At 40.4% G+C, this 18,390-nt stretch overlaps 1 protein-coding gene across 2 annotated transcripts in view; it reads left to right on the top strand.

The window, feature by feature from the left end:
* tfap2d (transcription factor AP-2 delta (activating enhancer binding protein 2 delta)) overlaps positions 1-18,390 on the top strand; it is a 121,218-nt gene that overhangs the window by 88,974 nt on the left and 13,854 nt on the right. For both annotated transcript variants that reach the window (XM_072549623.1, XM_072549625.1), the window contains one exon: positions 4,872-5,013. In XM_072549623.1, coding sequence (XP_072405724.1) covers positions 4,872-5,013 — 142 coding nt within the window. The remainder of the gene's footprint in view (positions 1-4,871; positions 5,014-18,390) is intronic.

Below are 18,390 nucleotides of genomic sequence, written 5' to 3'. Positions count from 1 at the left end.
TAGTCCACAGAGATTGGTGCTAAACTCAGAGCTCCAGCTTGTAAAAGGCAAGACCATAATACATGCCTTTCAGGTAGAGAATTCATTTTCTGAACGTGTCTGAGTATCAGTGTCCAGGAGCTCAGACTTTCCTGTCATATGGCTGTGCATACTTGCTGTCTCCTGGAAGAAGACCTTCAACCAAATGGACCAGGCGTACAGGCACTGCCAGTAGTAGTTAAGGCCACTGCAACTCTGAAGTTCTTTGCCTTCTTCAAGGATCTGCACATGACATTTGTGGAATTTCACAATCAAATTGCACTGCTTAGGGAATGAATCCCATGTTTGTCAAGGCTAGCACTTTGTAACTGATGAGATCAGTCAGCATGATAGGGTGCTTGGATTTTCTGCCTTTCTGAATTCTCACAGGTCCAGTGAGTCATGCAGAGAATATTTGTCATATTTGTCTTTAAATGCAAGGGGTTCGACTCCACTAATGTTCATCTGCTCTGCAACCACCATCATAAATAAAATGAGAAAATGCTGGAAAAACCCAGAAGGTGTAGCAGCATCAAAGGAAAGAGGAACAGAATTAACATTTCACATCCAAAGTCACTTCCTCAGAACAGAAATGTCATCATGCATGTTTGTCCAAAATCCAGCTTTGAAGCAGAGTCAATGGATTTCTCTTTGGAGGAATAGCTAATGTCTGAAGATGATGCCATGTATGAGGAGAACAATGTGCAACAAGAGATTCAGAAGCACTAATAATGTAATTGAGTAAGAAATCTTTCTTGCGCTGATCACTTCATATAATCTCTTCTGTGACCCAGGTCCCGTTGACCTCTTTTGCCACCTCCTGATTATTCTCTGAGACTCACAGCATCTCTCTGGGCACTCTTACAACTCACACCATTATCTCCAGGGAAGCTTTGCTGAAATGTTGTATTGTCTTGCCGCTTGATGTCTCAATCTATGTAAGCTCTGGTTCTCACAAAAGACATCGACAATGTTACAGTTCTGAGGATCCCTTTAACCACCGGAGTGGAAATAGATTCAGATGAGTCATCACCAAGCCTTTTCGTTTTAATCAGGAAACCTAGCAATCAGCGTTGGGTTAAAAGTCAACTGGCCAACACATTGCTAAAACTACCAAATTCTTGAAATGCTGTCAACGAATTTCACTGTGGAAGGGTCTGAAAGTTAAAATTCAGCTCAATAATTTGGGAAGAATGGGCAAATCTTTCCAGCCCCTGAATGACTCGGGAATTGCTGCATCAATTGTGAAAATTGGGTGAGATTAGCAATATGGAAGTTCTCAACGTTGAAAGCAAAACATCCATATTTCGAAATGAGTTTTGAATGCTAGGACAAGAATCTTGCTTGTGAGCAAGCAAGATGGGTCAAGCACTATGGGTCAAGTGCTGCAAGATGGGATTAGACTCATTAGGTGGTTGTTTTTGATTTTCGTGGACTCAGTGGGCCAAAGGGCCTCTTTCTCTGCTTCAGATTTCTATGTCTCTATGATTTTAATAATTTCTTTGCTTAACCCACTTGCAAGTTTTCTTCTCCCAAAGGCACATGGGTTTTAAGCTGTGAATCGCTGGGCCCCATAGAACAGGAAGATTCTTAATTTGACATAGAAACAGAGAAAAAAAGGAGCAGGAGTTTGACATTTAGACCTTCCAACCTGCTGTGCCATTCAATATGACCGGGTCTGATCATCCAACTCAATAACCTTGTTCCCATTTTCTCCCCATAGCCTTTAATCCATTTCGCTCGGAGAACCATATGTGATGCCTGCTTGAAAATATTCAATGTTTGGATTTAACTGTGTTCTGTGATAGTGAATTCCACAGACACACCACTCTCTGGGTGAGGAAATTACTCCTCATCTGAATCCTAAGTGGACTGCAATGTATGATTAGATTTGACACCTGGTTCTGGTCATCTGGACTTTCCAGAGTGTGGTGGTTCAGTGCTACAAGAAACTCAGTGGTACGAGCTATCTACAAATGATGGTCTCTCCAGATAAGCAGATCAAAATATGTTGGATGAAGACAAAATTAGGTGAAAATTTGACATAAAATTTGTCTGACTGAAATTCACACCAACAAGAATGATTACTTGAATTAGCCACCAAAGAATGTCTGAAACTTCATCGACATATGGATATCAATCAGCCAATCAAACCTACTGAAAACCTAACCTAGTCTTTTGCCTTCTTAATTTCATCTTGTTGTCCTCTCTGAATACAATTTTCTGTGTGGCATTAGTTTGAAAAAGAACAGGAAAATTCTCATGAACAGCCTGGCCAATTTCCAACCCCCCACCACTAACATCACAAACACTGATTTTGTTTTGGTCATTGTGTCATTGCTGTCTGTGGGAACTTGTTCATAAATTGGCTGCTGCAGTACAACAAGAAATATTTTAGTGAGCGAAAAGGGCTTTCAGACTGCCTGAGGTCCTTGAAGGCACCATCATGATGTAAGTTGTTCTTTTTTATTTTTTCCTTTTTAAAGTTCCTAATCACTTCCTGGTTAAAGCAAAACTATGATAGATTTTGCTTCTACTGCTGTTGGTAATAAAGAATTCATGTGACAAATGTCTGCTGCGTAAATAAGATTCTCCTAAGTGCATGCAATGTCTTAGTTTATTGTACTTCAGAATCAGGTTAGTTTAGCAGTAAAACTTTCACTTCTAAGTCAGATGATTGTAGGTTTAAGGTCCACATACAAAGTTGAGTGTGCAAACTGGGTTGACTGTGCTGTTAACGATGCAGCATGTTGGGAGATATTGTCATTGAGATGGAACATTAAATCAGGTTATCGTTGTTTAAGGAAGAGATTTGCTGTCACTATTTCATAAAGTGAACAGGAGTACCATATCCCAACCAACATTTAACCCTTAACACCGTCAAAAACAAGATGATCTGGTCAGGTAACAATTCAGTATTGATGATACCTCATTGTATGTGTTTAGCTGTGAAGCAATTGAGGACATTTCAAAAGTATTGGCTTCGAAGAGCTTCAGGATTCCCTTAGAGTGTAAAAAGAATTCTACAAATGCAAGTTTTTCTCCTTTCTTTTGCAGATAATTGTTTAAGTTTTCCAGCTACTGATTCAAAACTTAACACTGTGGAATTGTACTTTAACAAGGTTTCAAAAGGTTTAGAAGGGGGAAAGAGAGAAAATGAGAAAGAAAAATGGGGGAACATCTAAAAATGTTCAAAAAGGCAAACTATAAATGTTGATGCATTTGCTCTGGATCAGTTGCACTTACACTCCAACCCATACATTGTCGCCAATGTGAGGCTGAAGTGATGTTAAATATACCTTTCAACCCTCATCAAATCAGAGATATCCACAATTTACAAATTTCTATCTTGTTTTATATTTTTGTGATTTGAGGATGCCTGTACATCCAACAACAAAAAAATTGTTGAAGGTTACAGTAGACTACATTCAATTGGTATCACTCTTACCCCGCGTTAGAATATTGTGGGTTCAAGTGTCACTAGGAAATTGAACACAAAAATCAAGATTGACACTTTAGAGCAGTTTCGAGGGCACTCTATACTGTTAGAAGTGCCATCTTTTGAATAAGGCATTAAAGTAAGATCCTGGCTCTCAGGTGAACATAAAAGATGATATGACACTATTTTGAAGAGGAGCAGGGGAACTATCCTTTGTATCCTGGCCAATACATATCCCTTAATCAACACCACAAAAACAGGTTATCTGGTTCGTATGACTGATGGTTGTAACATATAAATATACAAATTAGGAGGAGTAGTCTATTTAGCCCTGTTAAGCTTGTTCCACATTTCAAAGATCAAGGCTGATCTGATTGGCATCTCAATTCCAATTTCCTGCACATTGCCGATACCCTTTCATTCCATCATTAGTCAATAATTTAACTGTCTCTGCCTTAAAGTGGGATCTTATTGTGCATTATTATCCTACATTACAGAAACTATAATTATATTTCAAATGTATTTCATTTTCTGGAAATTTTTTTCAGATATTTTGAGGGTGTGAAAGATACTATGTAAGTCTTTTTCACAAGTTATTTATTTTTCTAAAATTCCATAGAATTAAACTTGTACTCTTATGAACATTGTAAGCTGCTTTGCTGCCTTCTATTGTTGATCCTTTAGTTTTATTTTCTTTTTATTTTGATGCAAGTTCATCTGTTTTTATAAAAAAAGTATTTTCATTGGATGTTTGTCATTTTAGGTTCCATTCCTGATGCCTTTTTCTTTGACATGCAAGGTATTCAAGTTAACCTGTCATGCAAATTTCTCTGGAGCTATTATAAATTATACTCAATGTCAACAGAAACCAGGAAGCCACAGAAAATGTGAGGCATTTGTAGATTCCCTTCTCTCTCTTTCAAAAAGGCACGTTGACACCATAAAGTGCACCATCTAGTGGGCTGATTGAACTAAGAATAATCATATGGTAATACAAGACTGTGAATATCATTCATGACAAGTGAGTCAAAATCTGTGGTTTGAATTTTCCAGGTATTCCAGTGCAGTATACACAGTAGCTGTTAATCAGAACAGCACCCTACAGTCTGATCATTGCAAGGTGCTGTTTATGTTCATCCATTGGAATATGTATCCAGTTGCAAAATAACATTTATTGAAGTGTTGGTGTGGATTCAGATCCACAGACAATATAACTGAGTGTTTATACTATCATGAAATGTTGAAGTTGAGAGTAAGTTATTTACCATTTGAAGCTCTATGAATTTGGTGCTGAATTTGGGTTTTCTTTCAGATGGAAATCTAGCTTCTGGTCAACAAGTTGATTTAACACAGTTTTATTCTCCAGGTATATTGGTCATTTAGATTTTAAAAGTAATTTCTCTTCTCCCATAAGGTGAGGCCCTCCATTTGGCGCGGGATTTTGGCTATACATGCGAGACAGAATTTCCAGCCAAAGCAGTGGGAGAGCAGCTAGCCCGACAACATCTTGAACCAAAAGAACAGACGCCAAGGAAAAAGATGATTCTCGCAACAAAGTATGTAATCTGAATTACTCTTTCACTCTGAACCAGTTTCATTTGTTCCCTTCCAGATCACTGCATCCCTCTCTTATTAAAAAATGATGATCTTTGCCTCTATTAGAATCTATAGCTTTTCATTGTAATCATGTGTGGCTTAAACAGTGTGTTCTGCAGGCTATCTGACATTGGAGCATCCCACTCACACTTGATGCTGTCTTATCTGACAATTACTGAAACTAATTCAGAAGCATGCACTTATTCCTTCACTTGTAGTAGTGAGACCAGGAACCTCAAATATTAAACCTCAGACAACACTGTAACAAAAGCAATACTGTAGGAGAAATCAGCATCAGCTAAGTGCTTTGAAGTTCTCAGGACTTTGTTTATTTCTTCAAGTGACATAGGTGTCATTGGCTGGACTACTGTTTATTGCCTGTCCCAAAATGCCCACACACAGGTAAGAATCAATTCAATTGCTCTGGCTCTGGAGTTACAAGAAGGCCAGACCAGATAAGGATGGCAGATTTCCTTCTCTAATAGGGCATTAGTGAACTAAATAGGTTTTTACAACAATTGCCATATGGTTGTCCTCAGGCACCTCTTTGATGCAGGTTTTGTTTGTTGGCTTGGAATTTTGGATTGCTAGTTCAGTGGCATTGCCATTCTACCACCACCCTCCCTGTCAGGAGTTGAGGATGAACATTTTTGAGGTTTGGTTGCGGGAGATTGAATGCCAACCAGAAACAGAGAAGATAGTTATAATCCTATTATATTTCAGAGTTGATTTTCTCAGAGTCAGAATCAAACCAAGGCAGGAAGGGTCTGAAGCAGGAATTTAGGGGGCTTATTTATGTATTTGCAACTGACCTACTTCAGATATAGGTAAATATTGATTCTTGCTTAGTTTTGCCCATCATGAGGGTGAAGAGGAGGGATGAACTTCTGGCCAGAAAAGTGCATTCGGTTCCTGCCTACTATTTTAGGGCTTAAGGAGATCATATAATAGCTGAAAAATGGTGCTACCCATCACACTATAGTCCACATATACTTTCCAGTTGGGGCCTTAAATAGCAAGCACAAGTGGCTAAGCCCCAGCCTTTTGTAATCCTGTGATTGTTCTGTAAGGAGACAGTGAGGTCTGCAGATTCTGGAGATCAGAGTTGAGAGTATGTTGCTGGAAAAGCACGGCAGGTCAGGCAGCATCCAAGGAGCAGGAGAATCAACTTTTCTGGTCCTCTTTTTTTGGTTGGGATTGGAGTGGAGGGAGTAGAGGGCTGCAAGTTATGAGGGCGAGAGGTTGGAGTGGGTGAGGCAGTTGGACAGGTTTGGTTTTCTGTTCTGAAAGGTCAACAAACCCAACTCAGACCTGTCATAGAATCTGTAACCATCTTAATGACATTTTGACTTAATACCACACTAGATGGCACACTTGTCTTTCAGTGTAACCTTTAGCAGTTATTTCAGAAGACATTTAATGATTTATTAACCCCTCAAATTTCATTTTATTGTATTAATTTGGAAGACTAATAGCAAGTATAGTCGCAGCCTCTCCAACTGTAATGAAATCAGTTTCAATTTTATACTCCTAAACCATGAATTCTGATGCACTAGGGATTTCTTCCATATTTAGAAATGCAACATTGGAATCAGACTCCAACAAGCTAAACAATATTAAGATTCTTCTCAGCTAAGCCACCTACTGTGAATATCTTTAAATAGATTTGGTAGCTCCAGAAATATCAGTTAAATGTTTGTGTGTGTACGCATGTTAGTAAAATAGCAAGGAGCCGCATCAGGATGGATCCACATTGCTGCTCTGAAGCTGCCAGCAGTGGGCAGGAGGCAGTGCTATGTGACAGATTGCAGCCAATTGGCAGAATTAAAGGCCCTTTTTAATGAACACTTACAGTACTCCCAGTTATTTTGCTGTTGGCATAGTGATGATGCCTTCAGCTTCATGGAGATCTTGGAATCCAGGCTCTATGACTCAAAGAGGGGCCCACAAGCAGCAAAGGCTACCCTGGTGGTCCCAACCATTACCCCAAATTTTCATACAAATAAGTACCTAAGGCTAGAATCGAACCCAGGCCCCCGGCACTGTGAGGTAGCATTGCTAACCATTGAGCCACTGTGTCACATTTTCACATAAATAGGTACCTGAGGCTAGAAACGAACCCAGTCCCCCGGCACTATCCCCCTCATTCCTGATGAAGGGCTTCTGCCCAAAACGTTGATCTTCCTGCTCCTCAGATGCTGCCTGAGCTGCTGTGCTTTTCCAGCACCTCTCTAATTTTGACTCTGATCTCCAGCATCTGCAGTCCTCACTTTTGCCAACCATTACCCTTCCCAGCCCTGAAAAACCAGGATTTATGGATATTTAGAAAGGCAAAAATTGATTAAGGATAGGCAGCGTGGTTTTGTACAAGGAAAATCATGTCTCACGAGCTTGATTGAGTTTTTTGAGGAAGTTACCAAAAAGATTGATGAGGGCAGAGCAGTAGATGTTGTTCACTTGGACTTTAGTAAAGCATTCTACAAGATTCTGCATGGTAGACCAGATCACATGGGATTCAGGGTGAGCTCACCAATTGAATGCATAATTGGCTTAATGGCATGTGACAAAGAGTATTAATGGAGGGTTACGTTTTGGACTGGAGGCCTGTCACCAGTCGAGCTCCACAGGAATCAGTTCTGGCTCCTCTTTTGTTTGTCATTTAAATAAATGATTTGGATGAGAAAAAAAGGTATGTTAGTAAGTTTGCGAACAACACTAAAATTGGCGGCATAGTAGACAGTGAAGAGGGTTTTCTAAGATTACAAAGGGATCTTGACTAAATGGGTCAATGGGCTAAAAAATGGCAGATGGCGAATGATCTGGATAAATGCGAGGTATTGCATTTTGGTATAACAAATATGAGTAGAGCTTATACAATTAATGGTCGGGCTTTGTATAGTTGAACAGAACAGAAGGACCTGGGGGTTCAGGCATGTAATTCTTTGAAGTTTGCATCACATATAGAGAGGGTGGTTAAAAAGGTGTTTGGCATACTTACCTTCATTCCTCAGTCCTTTAAGGTTAGGAGTTGGGAAGTTATGTTGAGGTTGTACAGGACAAGTGTGAGGCCACTTTTAGAATACTGTTTCCAGTTCTGGTCACCCAGTTACAGAAAGGATATTATTAAGTTGGAGAGGGTTAGGAAGAGATTTGCCAGGATATTGCCAGGTATGGAAGGTTTGAGTTATAAAGAAAGACTGGATAGGCTTTTTTCACTGGAGCATAGGAGGTTGAGAGGCAACCTTATAGAAGTTTATAAAGTAATGAGGGGTATAGATAGAGTTAATTGTAGCTGCCTTTTCCCTTGGATGGGGGATTTCAAGACAAGGGGTTACATTTTTAAGATGAAAGGAGAGAGATTTACAAAAGACATGAGAAGTAATTTTTTTTACACAGAGGTGGTTCATGTGTGGAATGAACTTCCTGAGAAAGTGGTGGATGTGGGTACAACTACAAAGTTTAAAAGACGTCTGGATAAGTACATAAATAGGAAAGATTTGGAGGGATATAAACCAGGAGCACGCAGGTGACATTAGTTTAGTTTAGGGTTATGTTAGCATAAACTGCTTGGACCGAAGGGTCTGTTTTCGTGCTGCGTGAATCACTAACTCTGTCTTGCTGTTGTGATTCCCTAACTGTTCTATCTTTGTTTACCATCCAAGAGAGCCAGCCATTTGATATCTCGTCTAATCAGGCATAGTAAAATATCAACTCAGCATAGAATCTCTACAGTGTGGAAACAGGCCATTCAGCCCACATTAACCCTCTGAATAGCATCCCACCAATCCCATAACCATGCATTTCCCATAGCTGATCCACTTAGCCTGCACATCCCTTGACACTATGAGCAATTTGGTATAACAAATATGAGTAGAGCTTATACAATTAATGGTCGGGCTTTGTATAGTTTAACAGAACAGAAGGACCTGGGGGTTCAGACATGTAATTCTTTGAAGTTTGCATCACATATAGAGAGGGTGGTTAAAAAGGTGTTTGGCATACTTACCTTCATTCCTCAGTCCTTTAAGGTTAGGAGTTGGGAGGAAACCCACACATCTTTGGACTGTGGGAGGAAACCCACACAGACACAGGGAAAACATATAAACTTCACGCAGTCACTCGAGGATGGCATTGAATCCAAGACCCTGGTGTGTGAGGCAGCAATGTTAACACTCAACCATGTGCTTCCCCATGCTCTAGAAAGTCTGAAACCCATTGCCTGTACCAGTAGTAGAGGCAGAACATGTCAGAAGTATTTAGATGTGTTCTTACGAAGACAGGGCATGCATGGCTATGGGGCAAGTGCTGGAAAATGGGATAGTTGGTGGTTGTTTTTGACCAGTATGGATTTGCTGGGCCCAGGGGATCTTTATCTGAGCAGTGGACTCAATGAGTGGAGAAATTGAATGGTAACAGTAAAAAGCATATATGAGTAAAAGCGGTTCCTGTAATTTTATGTCTTGTGGCTCAGAGAGGGACATATAAGGGGGAATATCATAAAATAACATGCGGTGATACATATCATGTCAGTGAAGTTCCTTTACAACACTTAATCAGTTTGCTGAATTTCTAACCGAAGAGTTGGAGTGTGGACTATTGTGAATTTGGATGGGCAGCAAGAGTTGATGTGTCCATTGCTAATGCCCATTCTAAGAAAGGGGTTGGTGCTGCCTTTGTCTCTTCAACACAAAAATAAGAATTGTACAACATGGATTAGTCAAACAATCATGCTGAGGAAGGGTCACTCAACCAAAAACGTTAACTCTGATATCTCTGCACAATTGCTTCCAGACTGGCTGAGCTTTTCCAGCAATTTATATTTTTGTCAAACAATTATGTTAACTTCTTTTTATGTGAAGACCAGACTATATGTAGATGGAGTTAACAATGAGGCCAAGTATGTGGAGCTACTCTTGACTGCTACTGTTTGTAGACTGACTACAAGTCATGGAACCATTACATCATGTACTGTATCAAGGTAGTAATGACTGACAATATTTAAAGATATGCATCCTTACAGGTCCAGGTAACTTTTTAATTGAATCACGAGTGTAGGCATTACTGACAAAGTCAGCAATTATTGTCTATTCCTAACTACCCTTCAGAAGATGGTTGTGAGCTACCTTTTTGAACTGCCGCAATCTATCGAGAGTAGATGCACCCTGTTTGGGCAAGAGTTCCAAGATGTTAACTTCGCAACAGTGAAGCAATGACAAGTTATTTCCTAGTCAGAATGGTGAATGGCTTGGAGGGGAATGTTTAGGTAGTGCTGTTACTATGCATCTGCTGCCCTTGGCCTTTTAGGTAACATGGAGGTTGCAAATCTGAAAGATACTGTTGAAGGAGGCTTTGAGTACAGACTAGTACACATTATGTCACTGTGTGTCGATGCTGAAAGGACTGAATGAGGAAGCTAGTGAGTAAAGTGCCAAACAGTTGGCCTACTTTATCCTGGATACTGTCAAGCTTCTTGAGTATTGTTGAAACTGCACTCTGCCAGGCAAGTGAAGACTATTCCATTAGATCATCACAGCATCTTTTTTAAAGATTTATCTTTAATGACAAACACTTAAAGTATTAATATCAAAGGAAAACAAAATAATTTTGTGTTTAAGTAAAAAAACAATAAACTAGCAAGTCTCAGAAATATATTGATGATATGCTAAACTACCCTGTTATGGTGAGCTCTACTGTACATTTTCAAAAGGCTGGTTAGATTTGAATAGTTGAAGTACATCTTGGATCATATTGTGTCGTAATAGGATTACCCAGTTTTTCTGTTTATAATATTTTTCTAGTTTTGCATCTGTTTTGTCACACTGTTGTGTTTGTCTCTGAAACAATCTCGGTTTGGGCATGTGCTGACAATTTCTGCTCAATTCCATGTGCGATCAGTACTCCTGAAGCTATTGATGAGTGATGCGTGTATTTCTCTGCCTGATATAATAATTCTGCATTGATTTTGAGGTATGATGAAGTGTGCACATGTGGAATGGGTATATTTATTTAGTTCAAATTGTCCCCTGTATTCTTTTGGTTGATGATTCATGCTTGAGAGTTAGGTTATCACCTCACTGTGTAAACAAAGGATTTTCAGGAATACTCCACGAAGTCTCCACCATTGTCTTGACAATGCCACAAAGAGTGACCAAGGACAGATCCTTGCACTAATAGGCCTGCAAACAGTGCACAATATATGCAATATCAAGGCTGACCAAGGTGAAATTTGGGCTGGTTGTGTGTGCCCCAATTTCATTAAGTTCTTTCTGCAGCATTACAATAAAAGTTGCTAGTGCAACATTGAAGTACAGAAATGCCCTGTAAGTGGGTCAGAGATATGCTATAAGAGTTCTCAGAGGTTGGGTCATGTCCTATGCCAATGTTTGTGATCATGAGGGTGCATATGCCCTGAGATGTTGGCGCTCGGTTTGCAACATGGCGTTCATTCAATGTAAGCAGTGAGCTGAATCTGCCCAGAGTTCGCTCTTGTTATTTTGTTATCTAGTTGGGTTTTCCTGACAATTTTAGCTTGTTTAGCATATTTTGATAAGATGGGATGAAATACACCTCAGAAATCTATGCAAATGCACATGAAGGTCCTTCTTATCTTCAACATTTTCCTGGGTCCTACTATTTATGATGTAATTCCTTACCTTGTCAGCTCTGTCCAAGTGCATTGCCTTACACTTTTCCATGTTGGATTCCATTTGACATTGCTCTGCCCAGATCACTAGTCTGCTGATATCCTCCTGCAGTTCACAACTGCTTTTCTCATTGCTTAGCACCCTACCAATTTCTGTATCATCCACAAATGTTGTGATCATAAACCCTACAATTAAATCCAACTCACTAACGTGTGCCACAAATTATAAGCGCCTCAGCACTAAGCGCTGTAGGACTCCACTGCATCAGATGTCCAGTCACAGAAACATCCCTCTAAACATAATCTGTCAATTTTTTTTTCTACGCAGACCTCCAAGGTTCATAGGTGGCAGCGACTTCCAAAACCGGAGGTTGCTGTTGGGATTGGCATACATGGATATTCAGAGCAATTGTGCTCTGAGGGAACATTGCCGTCTTCCATCACCTTCTGCTTCCTGCCTCTCTGCCAATTTTGGATCAAATATGGGAGTTGCCTTGGATATCATGGGCTTTTACTTTCTGAACCAGTCTGCCACACGAGATCTTATCAAAAACATTACTGAAGTTCTATGTAGATCACATCAAATGCATTAGCTTCATCAATAACTCCTGGTTACTTCCTCAAAAGGTTTGATCAAATTTGGCAGTCACGGCCATCCCTTAACGAATCCATGTTAATTATCCCTGACTATCCTGTGTCTCTCCAAGTCTATACGTATTGTGTCTTCAGAATTTCTTCCAATAGGCAGGTTAGAGTGACTGTAATTTCCTCATCTATCCCTCTCTCCTTTTTTAAATAATGGGATAACATTATCAGTCCTCCATTCCTCTGACATCCCACCTCTGCCAGAGGAGATTTGAAAATCCTAATATCACCACCTTTGTCTCCTTCAGCAGTCTGAGATGTGTTATATCTGGGCCTGCTGATTTAACTACGTTTCAGCTTGCTATGTCTGCCAGTATGTCCTTTGTCTATGTAAATTTCTCCTAATATTTAACAGTTCGCCAGTGTGAAGCCCATACCAGCACCATCCTTTTCCATTGCGAAGACCAATGTAAAGTGTTAAAGACTGTGACCACATCCTCCAGATCCACACACACACATTACCTTATGGTGCCTGATGGGCCCGAACCTTTCCCTAACTAGTTTTACATACCAAAACAAAATGGGTTTTGTGTTTATTCTACTTGCCAATGCTTTCTCATGTACTCTGTGAGCTTTCTAAAATGTTTATATTTCTTTTCTGTGTACACCTGATGAGATGGCAGAGATTGTCAGTAGCTTAAGATGCACCCCTTAAATATCACAACAGTTTGTGGTAGGCAGCAAACCCACCCTTAAACCAATTGAGGCACTCTTTCCATCACAGCTGGCATCTCACCATCTAGAGAGACGACCTAGAAAAGCCTGGCAGTCTTCTTTTCACTTGGTTGAGATTCCACCTTCTTAGCACCCACAAAGCGTCCCCCTACTGGCACGGGCCAACCCCACTGGATAAGCCTCCTCTACTGCTGCAATTAATTGCCTTTCCTCCTCGTTGGGGCCTGTCTGATATGCCCTGAGAGACTTACCTCCATGTAATTTGGGCCGAACCCAGTGTTTCTGCTACAGGGCTTGCTGCAATCCCTCACCCTACCATTACACCTACAGGGGCTGCTGGGACTGAAGAACTGACAGACTTCCCATTGGCCAATAGCTGTTGCAACTGGAACATCCTACCACAGCAAACAAACCTAAACATTGTGAAAATTTTCACAGCTCCCAGGGATGGCATGGCTTCTGCATCTGTGTAAACTCCTGAACAATGTTACTCTCATGCTTTGTTGAAGGATTAGACAAACCTGTTTTACTCCCTAAAAGGATTATCACTACAACAGTTCTTAGCTGCCTCGTGCCTCAGAATATAACTAACCTCATGTATGAAATCAGACGATCCGTTTTAATTTACAAATCACACAACACCAGGTTATAGTCCAATAGGTTTAATTAGAAGCGAGGCTCCTTCATCAGGTGCTTGTGGATTGCACAATTGTAAGACACAGAATTTATAGCAAAAGTTTATAGTGTGATGTAACTGAAATTATACATTGAAAAATATCTTGATTGTTTGTTAAGTCTCTCATCTGTAACTGTGTCAGTACAGACACCAATTGTTACGGTTAACTTGAGAATGTGATTTTTTAAAAAAGTTTTGTGATTTACATATGAAAGAAGTGAAACTATCATGGTCATTCTAACAGATGAGAAACTTAACAAACAATCAAGATATTTTTCAATGTATAATTTCAGTTACATCACACTGTAAACCTTTGCTATAAATTCTGTGCCTTACAATTGTGTACTCCACAAGCACCTGATGAAGGAGCAGCACTCCGAAAGCTAGTGCTTCCAATTAAACCTGTTAGACTATAACTTGGTGTTGTGTGATTTGTAACTTTATACACCCCAGTCCAACACCGACATCTCAAAATCATGACATTTTAATTTATTTTACTTCCCCCCCCCCCCAGTGGTTACTGTGCTAACATTGTTAATCTCTACAGGAAAGAAATGGAACAAATGCCTTTTGTTTCGCAAAATAAGAATCAATAAAATGATGGGAATGCAGTCTTGAAATATGATTACTTCAATTCCGTGTAAAATGATAGAGTTGAACATCAGCCTACATATCTGGTATCAGACTGGCAATGGAATACTGCTGTCAAGCTAAATAGACATCTTGCCTAGCAGACAAATGAGCAGTAGTGTGATATAAGTTACAGTGAGGGTGTGATGTTAGGGCAGTAGGCCATTTATCCCAACAACTGGGAGACCGTATTAAGCAACAAGTTTAGTTGATCATACACAGTTGGTAGAGTGATGCTTGTGCTTGTGCTTGCAAGCCTGTAGAAGGTATATCTACCATTTGATGTGATTCTACATTTAGAAATGATTTATTAAATAACCTGAACTATGTTAGGAGTTACACCACAAGTTACACCACAAACCAATTTAAGGTCATCAGCTGGGCCCATAGTGTGATGCATTTGCACGTGCTACCTACTACATACATTAATACTCAGAACCCTGGTTTCTGTAGGCAGAGGAAATTGTCTTTATTCACCTGTTTGACATAGGTGCCGTTAGCCGACCAGCATTTATTGCCCATCCCTGGTTGCTTTGAGAAGGTGGCACTGAGGTACAGTCCTTGTGCTGTTGGTAGGCTGCTCGGAGGGGAAATTCTAGGAAAATCAACATTTAGGGCAAAACCCTTCATCCTGATGAAGGACTTTTGCCCAAAACGTCAATTTTACTGCTCCTCGGATGCTGCCTGAACTGCTGTGCTTTTCCAGCACCACTCTAAACTAGACTTCAGGAATTAAGTGTGAATTAGAGCAACACGCAACTGATACCAAAAGGGGAGGGAGAGCAGAAAAGAGACTAAAAGAGACTGTAAAATACTAGTGTGTTTTGCAACAGTCTGAATGTGACAGTCTTCTGGACCGTTCAGACACTGAAGAGGCAAATACACGAAGCAAGAGTTTGCAAGTTCCTGTTACATTTAATTTGCAAATATTTCTTCATCCATTTGTAATGCATGCAGAGCAAATGTGCCAAGACAACAAATGTCAGTGAAAGGCAGATTGCACCATGCCATTGGTGCTAGTGAAACAAACATTATTATCCCAGAGATGCAGAAGTTTTTTTAAGATTACCTACAGTGTGGAAACAGGCCACACTGACCCTCCAAACAGAAACCCACCCCCCTATATTTACCCCAGACTAATCCACCTAACACTATGGGCAATTTAGCATCACCAATTCACCTAACCTGCACATCTTTGGACTATGGGAGGAAACCGGAGGAAACCCACACAGAATGGGGAGAATGTGCAAACTCCACACAGACAGTTGCCCGAGGCAGGAATTGAACCCAGGTCCCTGGTGTTGTGAGGCAGGGACTGAGCCACCATGCCACCCGTTAACAGCAATAACTTAAAAAGAGATGAATGTTGGCCAGAAATGCCCCATCACATGTGGAGCTTCCAATGGTGCTGTGAGAAGAGGAGAATGCACAATGGAATGTATCATAAGTAAGAACGATGAAGGAGTGTAATGAATGAAATGGAAAATGGAATGGTAGATGTGAATCCAGGGTAGGAAGAGGGTCAGAGTGTAACAACTTTTCTCATTTCAATGTAATGCGTTGGTCACTTCGCTGATACCTTCAGCAAGTTGGTGCACCTGGCCACGATGGAGTCAACAGTAGTATTCCTGAGAATGCAATTCCACAGCATTGAATGGACTGGGTCCTGTGCTCTCCAGTATATTCAGGACACAGTGAGTCACAGTTGTTTTCCACACAACTGGAGCAGGGTGTGAGGTGCTGTGAAAAATGCTGAGCAGACAGGATGACAAAAGCAGTCATCCAAGGAAAAGGATGAGGGAAATGAACTAAAGCAAGCTTTCCTACAAGATGACAGAGCTCAGAGTAAGAAAATGGGATTACATATGCAATGGAGTGTCATGAGCATGCCATGAGCAGTATGGCTTTGTGGCTGCTGTGCCATGACATTGCCCAGTGAGGAGCAATGCCAAATTTGCCAATGCTCATGTGGGTAGAGTAGCCTCTTAAAGATGGTGCACGGTGAAGAGATGCTGGTCTTTCGGCAGATATTTGATGAGTGGTGAGTTGCTCTGGGAACAGTACATAGTAAGATGGAGCTGAAATTGGCTGTGAGGGATTCCATAGAATTGGAGTTAGGTGCACATGTTAAGATACAATGAGAAATCTTGCCAGGTCTCTCTGTCACAATCCCTCAAAACCTCAATGCAACTCACACTTAGCCAAAAGGATAAGGATTCAGCTTTCAGTGTCTCTTTCTCACCCATTGAATATTTCTATTGAAACAGCATTCAATTTTCTGGAGAGATAACTGACAAGAAGCCCATTTCATCATGCTGTAGTCAAATAGTATCCACCTTGATATCCCTGACATCAACTTCCCATTTGAACAGCTGTTTTTGTAAGTCAGTGCTACTAACATCAATGGAGTTGTCAGCACAAACTTCAAACTGTCAAAGGCATTCTGACACTCTGCTGTACATTAAAACATTCAAATTCATTGTATTTCTTCAACAAATTTATCAGAGAATCCATCACAGATATGGAATGAACCTCCAATAAAATCCATTCATGACAATATATCACAGAGTTTCGTACTATATCTTAGGTACTGGAAAATGCAGAATAGACATTATTCTAACTTCACTAGATGGTTCCTGATCTTTTGTGGACTGATGATTTGACCATTCAATGGCAGGATACCTGTGTAGAACATTTACAGTACCAAATTGTCCCATTGTCCCAAACTCTGCCACAATAAGTTTCAAATGTCTTTGAATTGTTTCTCAAATATTTTTTCCTCTGTCAAAATGGAAGCAGGAAATTGTCATTCTGCCTTTGTCATTCAGATGTATCAGACATAAGAAGTGACCTGGAATAACTCCATTATTAGGCTCAGGTTGCATAATTTTATCTGATGCCACATAGAAACTTAAACAGAAATACTTGGCAGGTCAGGTAACATTTCTGGAGAGCAAAACAGAGTGAACGTTTCAGATCTGTGATCTTTGATCAGTGTTGGGAAATGACATCTTGCCAGCACATGTCATTCAAGAGAACAGACATTCAAATGTGTCAGATGTCAGCACCAGAAAGCTTGTCCCTTCTTTGTTTTACACTGAGAATTTTCTGGAATCCACATTACTATAGCAGTTTCTTAACAATGCTAAGGCTTCTCAAGAGTCTCAATGCCACCAGTTAAAGTTGATGGTTTTGTTTTAAATAGAGGATATGTAAATTTAAAATGTCATACTGATTTTTGAAATTGGAGGAGAATGCTTGAACTTGATGTCCTCTGAAGATGTTTCCCATTCCCTTTAAAAATACTTTGACCGTATCTTATTTTAGTTATCACAACCAAAGCTAAAAATACCATTAAATAGAGGAATGTCTTAATTGGGCTTCAGTAGGAAAGATAGGCCTTCCTGTGATGGACAGCCCTTCCATTTCCTTCCATTCTTCTCCTGGAACCCCTTCACCCTCAGAGACATGTAGGCTGGTGTTGCCAGAACTTAAGACCATTAGACATAGGAGTGGAAGTAAGGCCATTAGGCCCATCAAGTCCACTCCGCCATTCAATCATGGCTGATGGGCATTTCAACTCCACTTACCCGCATTCTCCCCATAGCCCTTAATTCCTTGTGACATCAAGAATTTATCAATCTCTGCCTTGAAGACATTTAGCGTCCCAGCCTCCACTGTACTCTGCGGCAATGAATTCCACAGGCCCACCACTCTCTGGCTGTAGAAATGTCTCCGCATTTCTGTTCTGAATTTACCCCCTCTAATTCTAAGGCTGTGTCCACGGGTCCTAGTCTCCTCGCCTAACGGAAACAATTTCCTAGCGTCCACCCTTTCCAAGCCATGTATTATCTTGTAAGTTTCTATTAGATCTCCCCTTAATCTTCTAAACTCCAATGAATTCAATCCCAGGATCCTCAGCCATTCAACTTCAATTCCAGCCAGGTGTCATATTCATATAGAGATGGCACTCATAACTTCAATGTATCTGGGTCACTTGGGATGAACATCAGATCTGTCTCATACTCATCTCCACCTTTTGCCCTCTTCGGAATCCTGGTCCCAACA

Source organism: Chiloscyllium punctatum, chromosome 3, assembly GCF_047496795.1.
Source record: "Chiloscyllium punctatum isolate Juve2018m chromosome 3, sChiPun1.3, whole genome shotgun sequence".
Classification (NCBI taxonomy): Eukaryota; Metazoa; Chordata; class Chondrichthyes; order Orectolobiformes; family Hemiscylliidae; genus Chiloscyllium; species Chiloscyllium punctatum.
The sequence above is the reverse complement of the archived record's forward strand: the minus strand, read 5'-3'. Positions and strand labels throughout refer to the sequence as shown.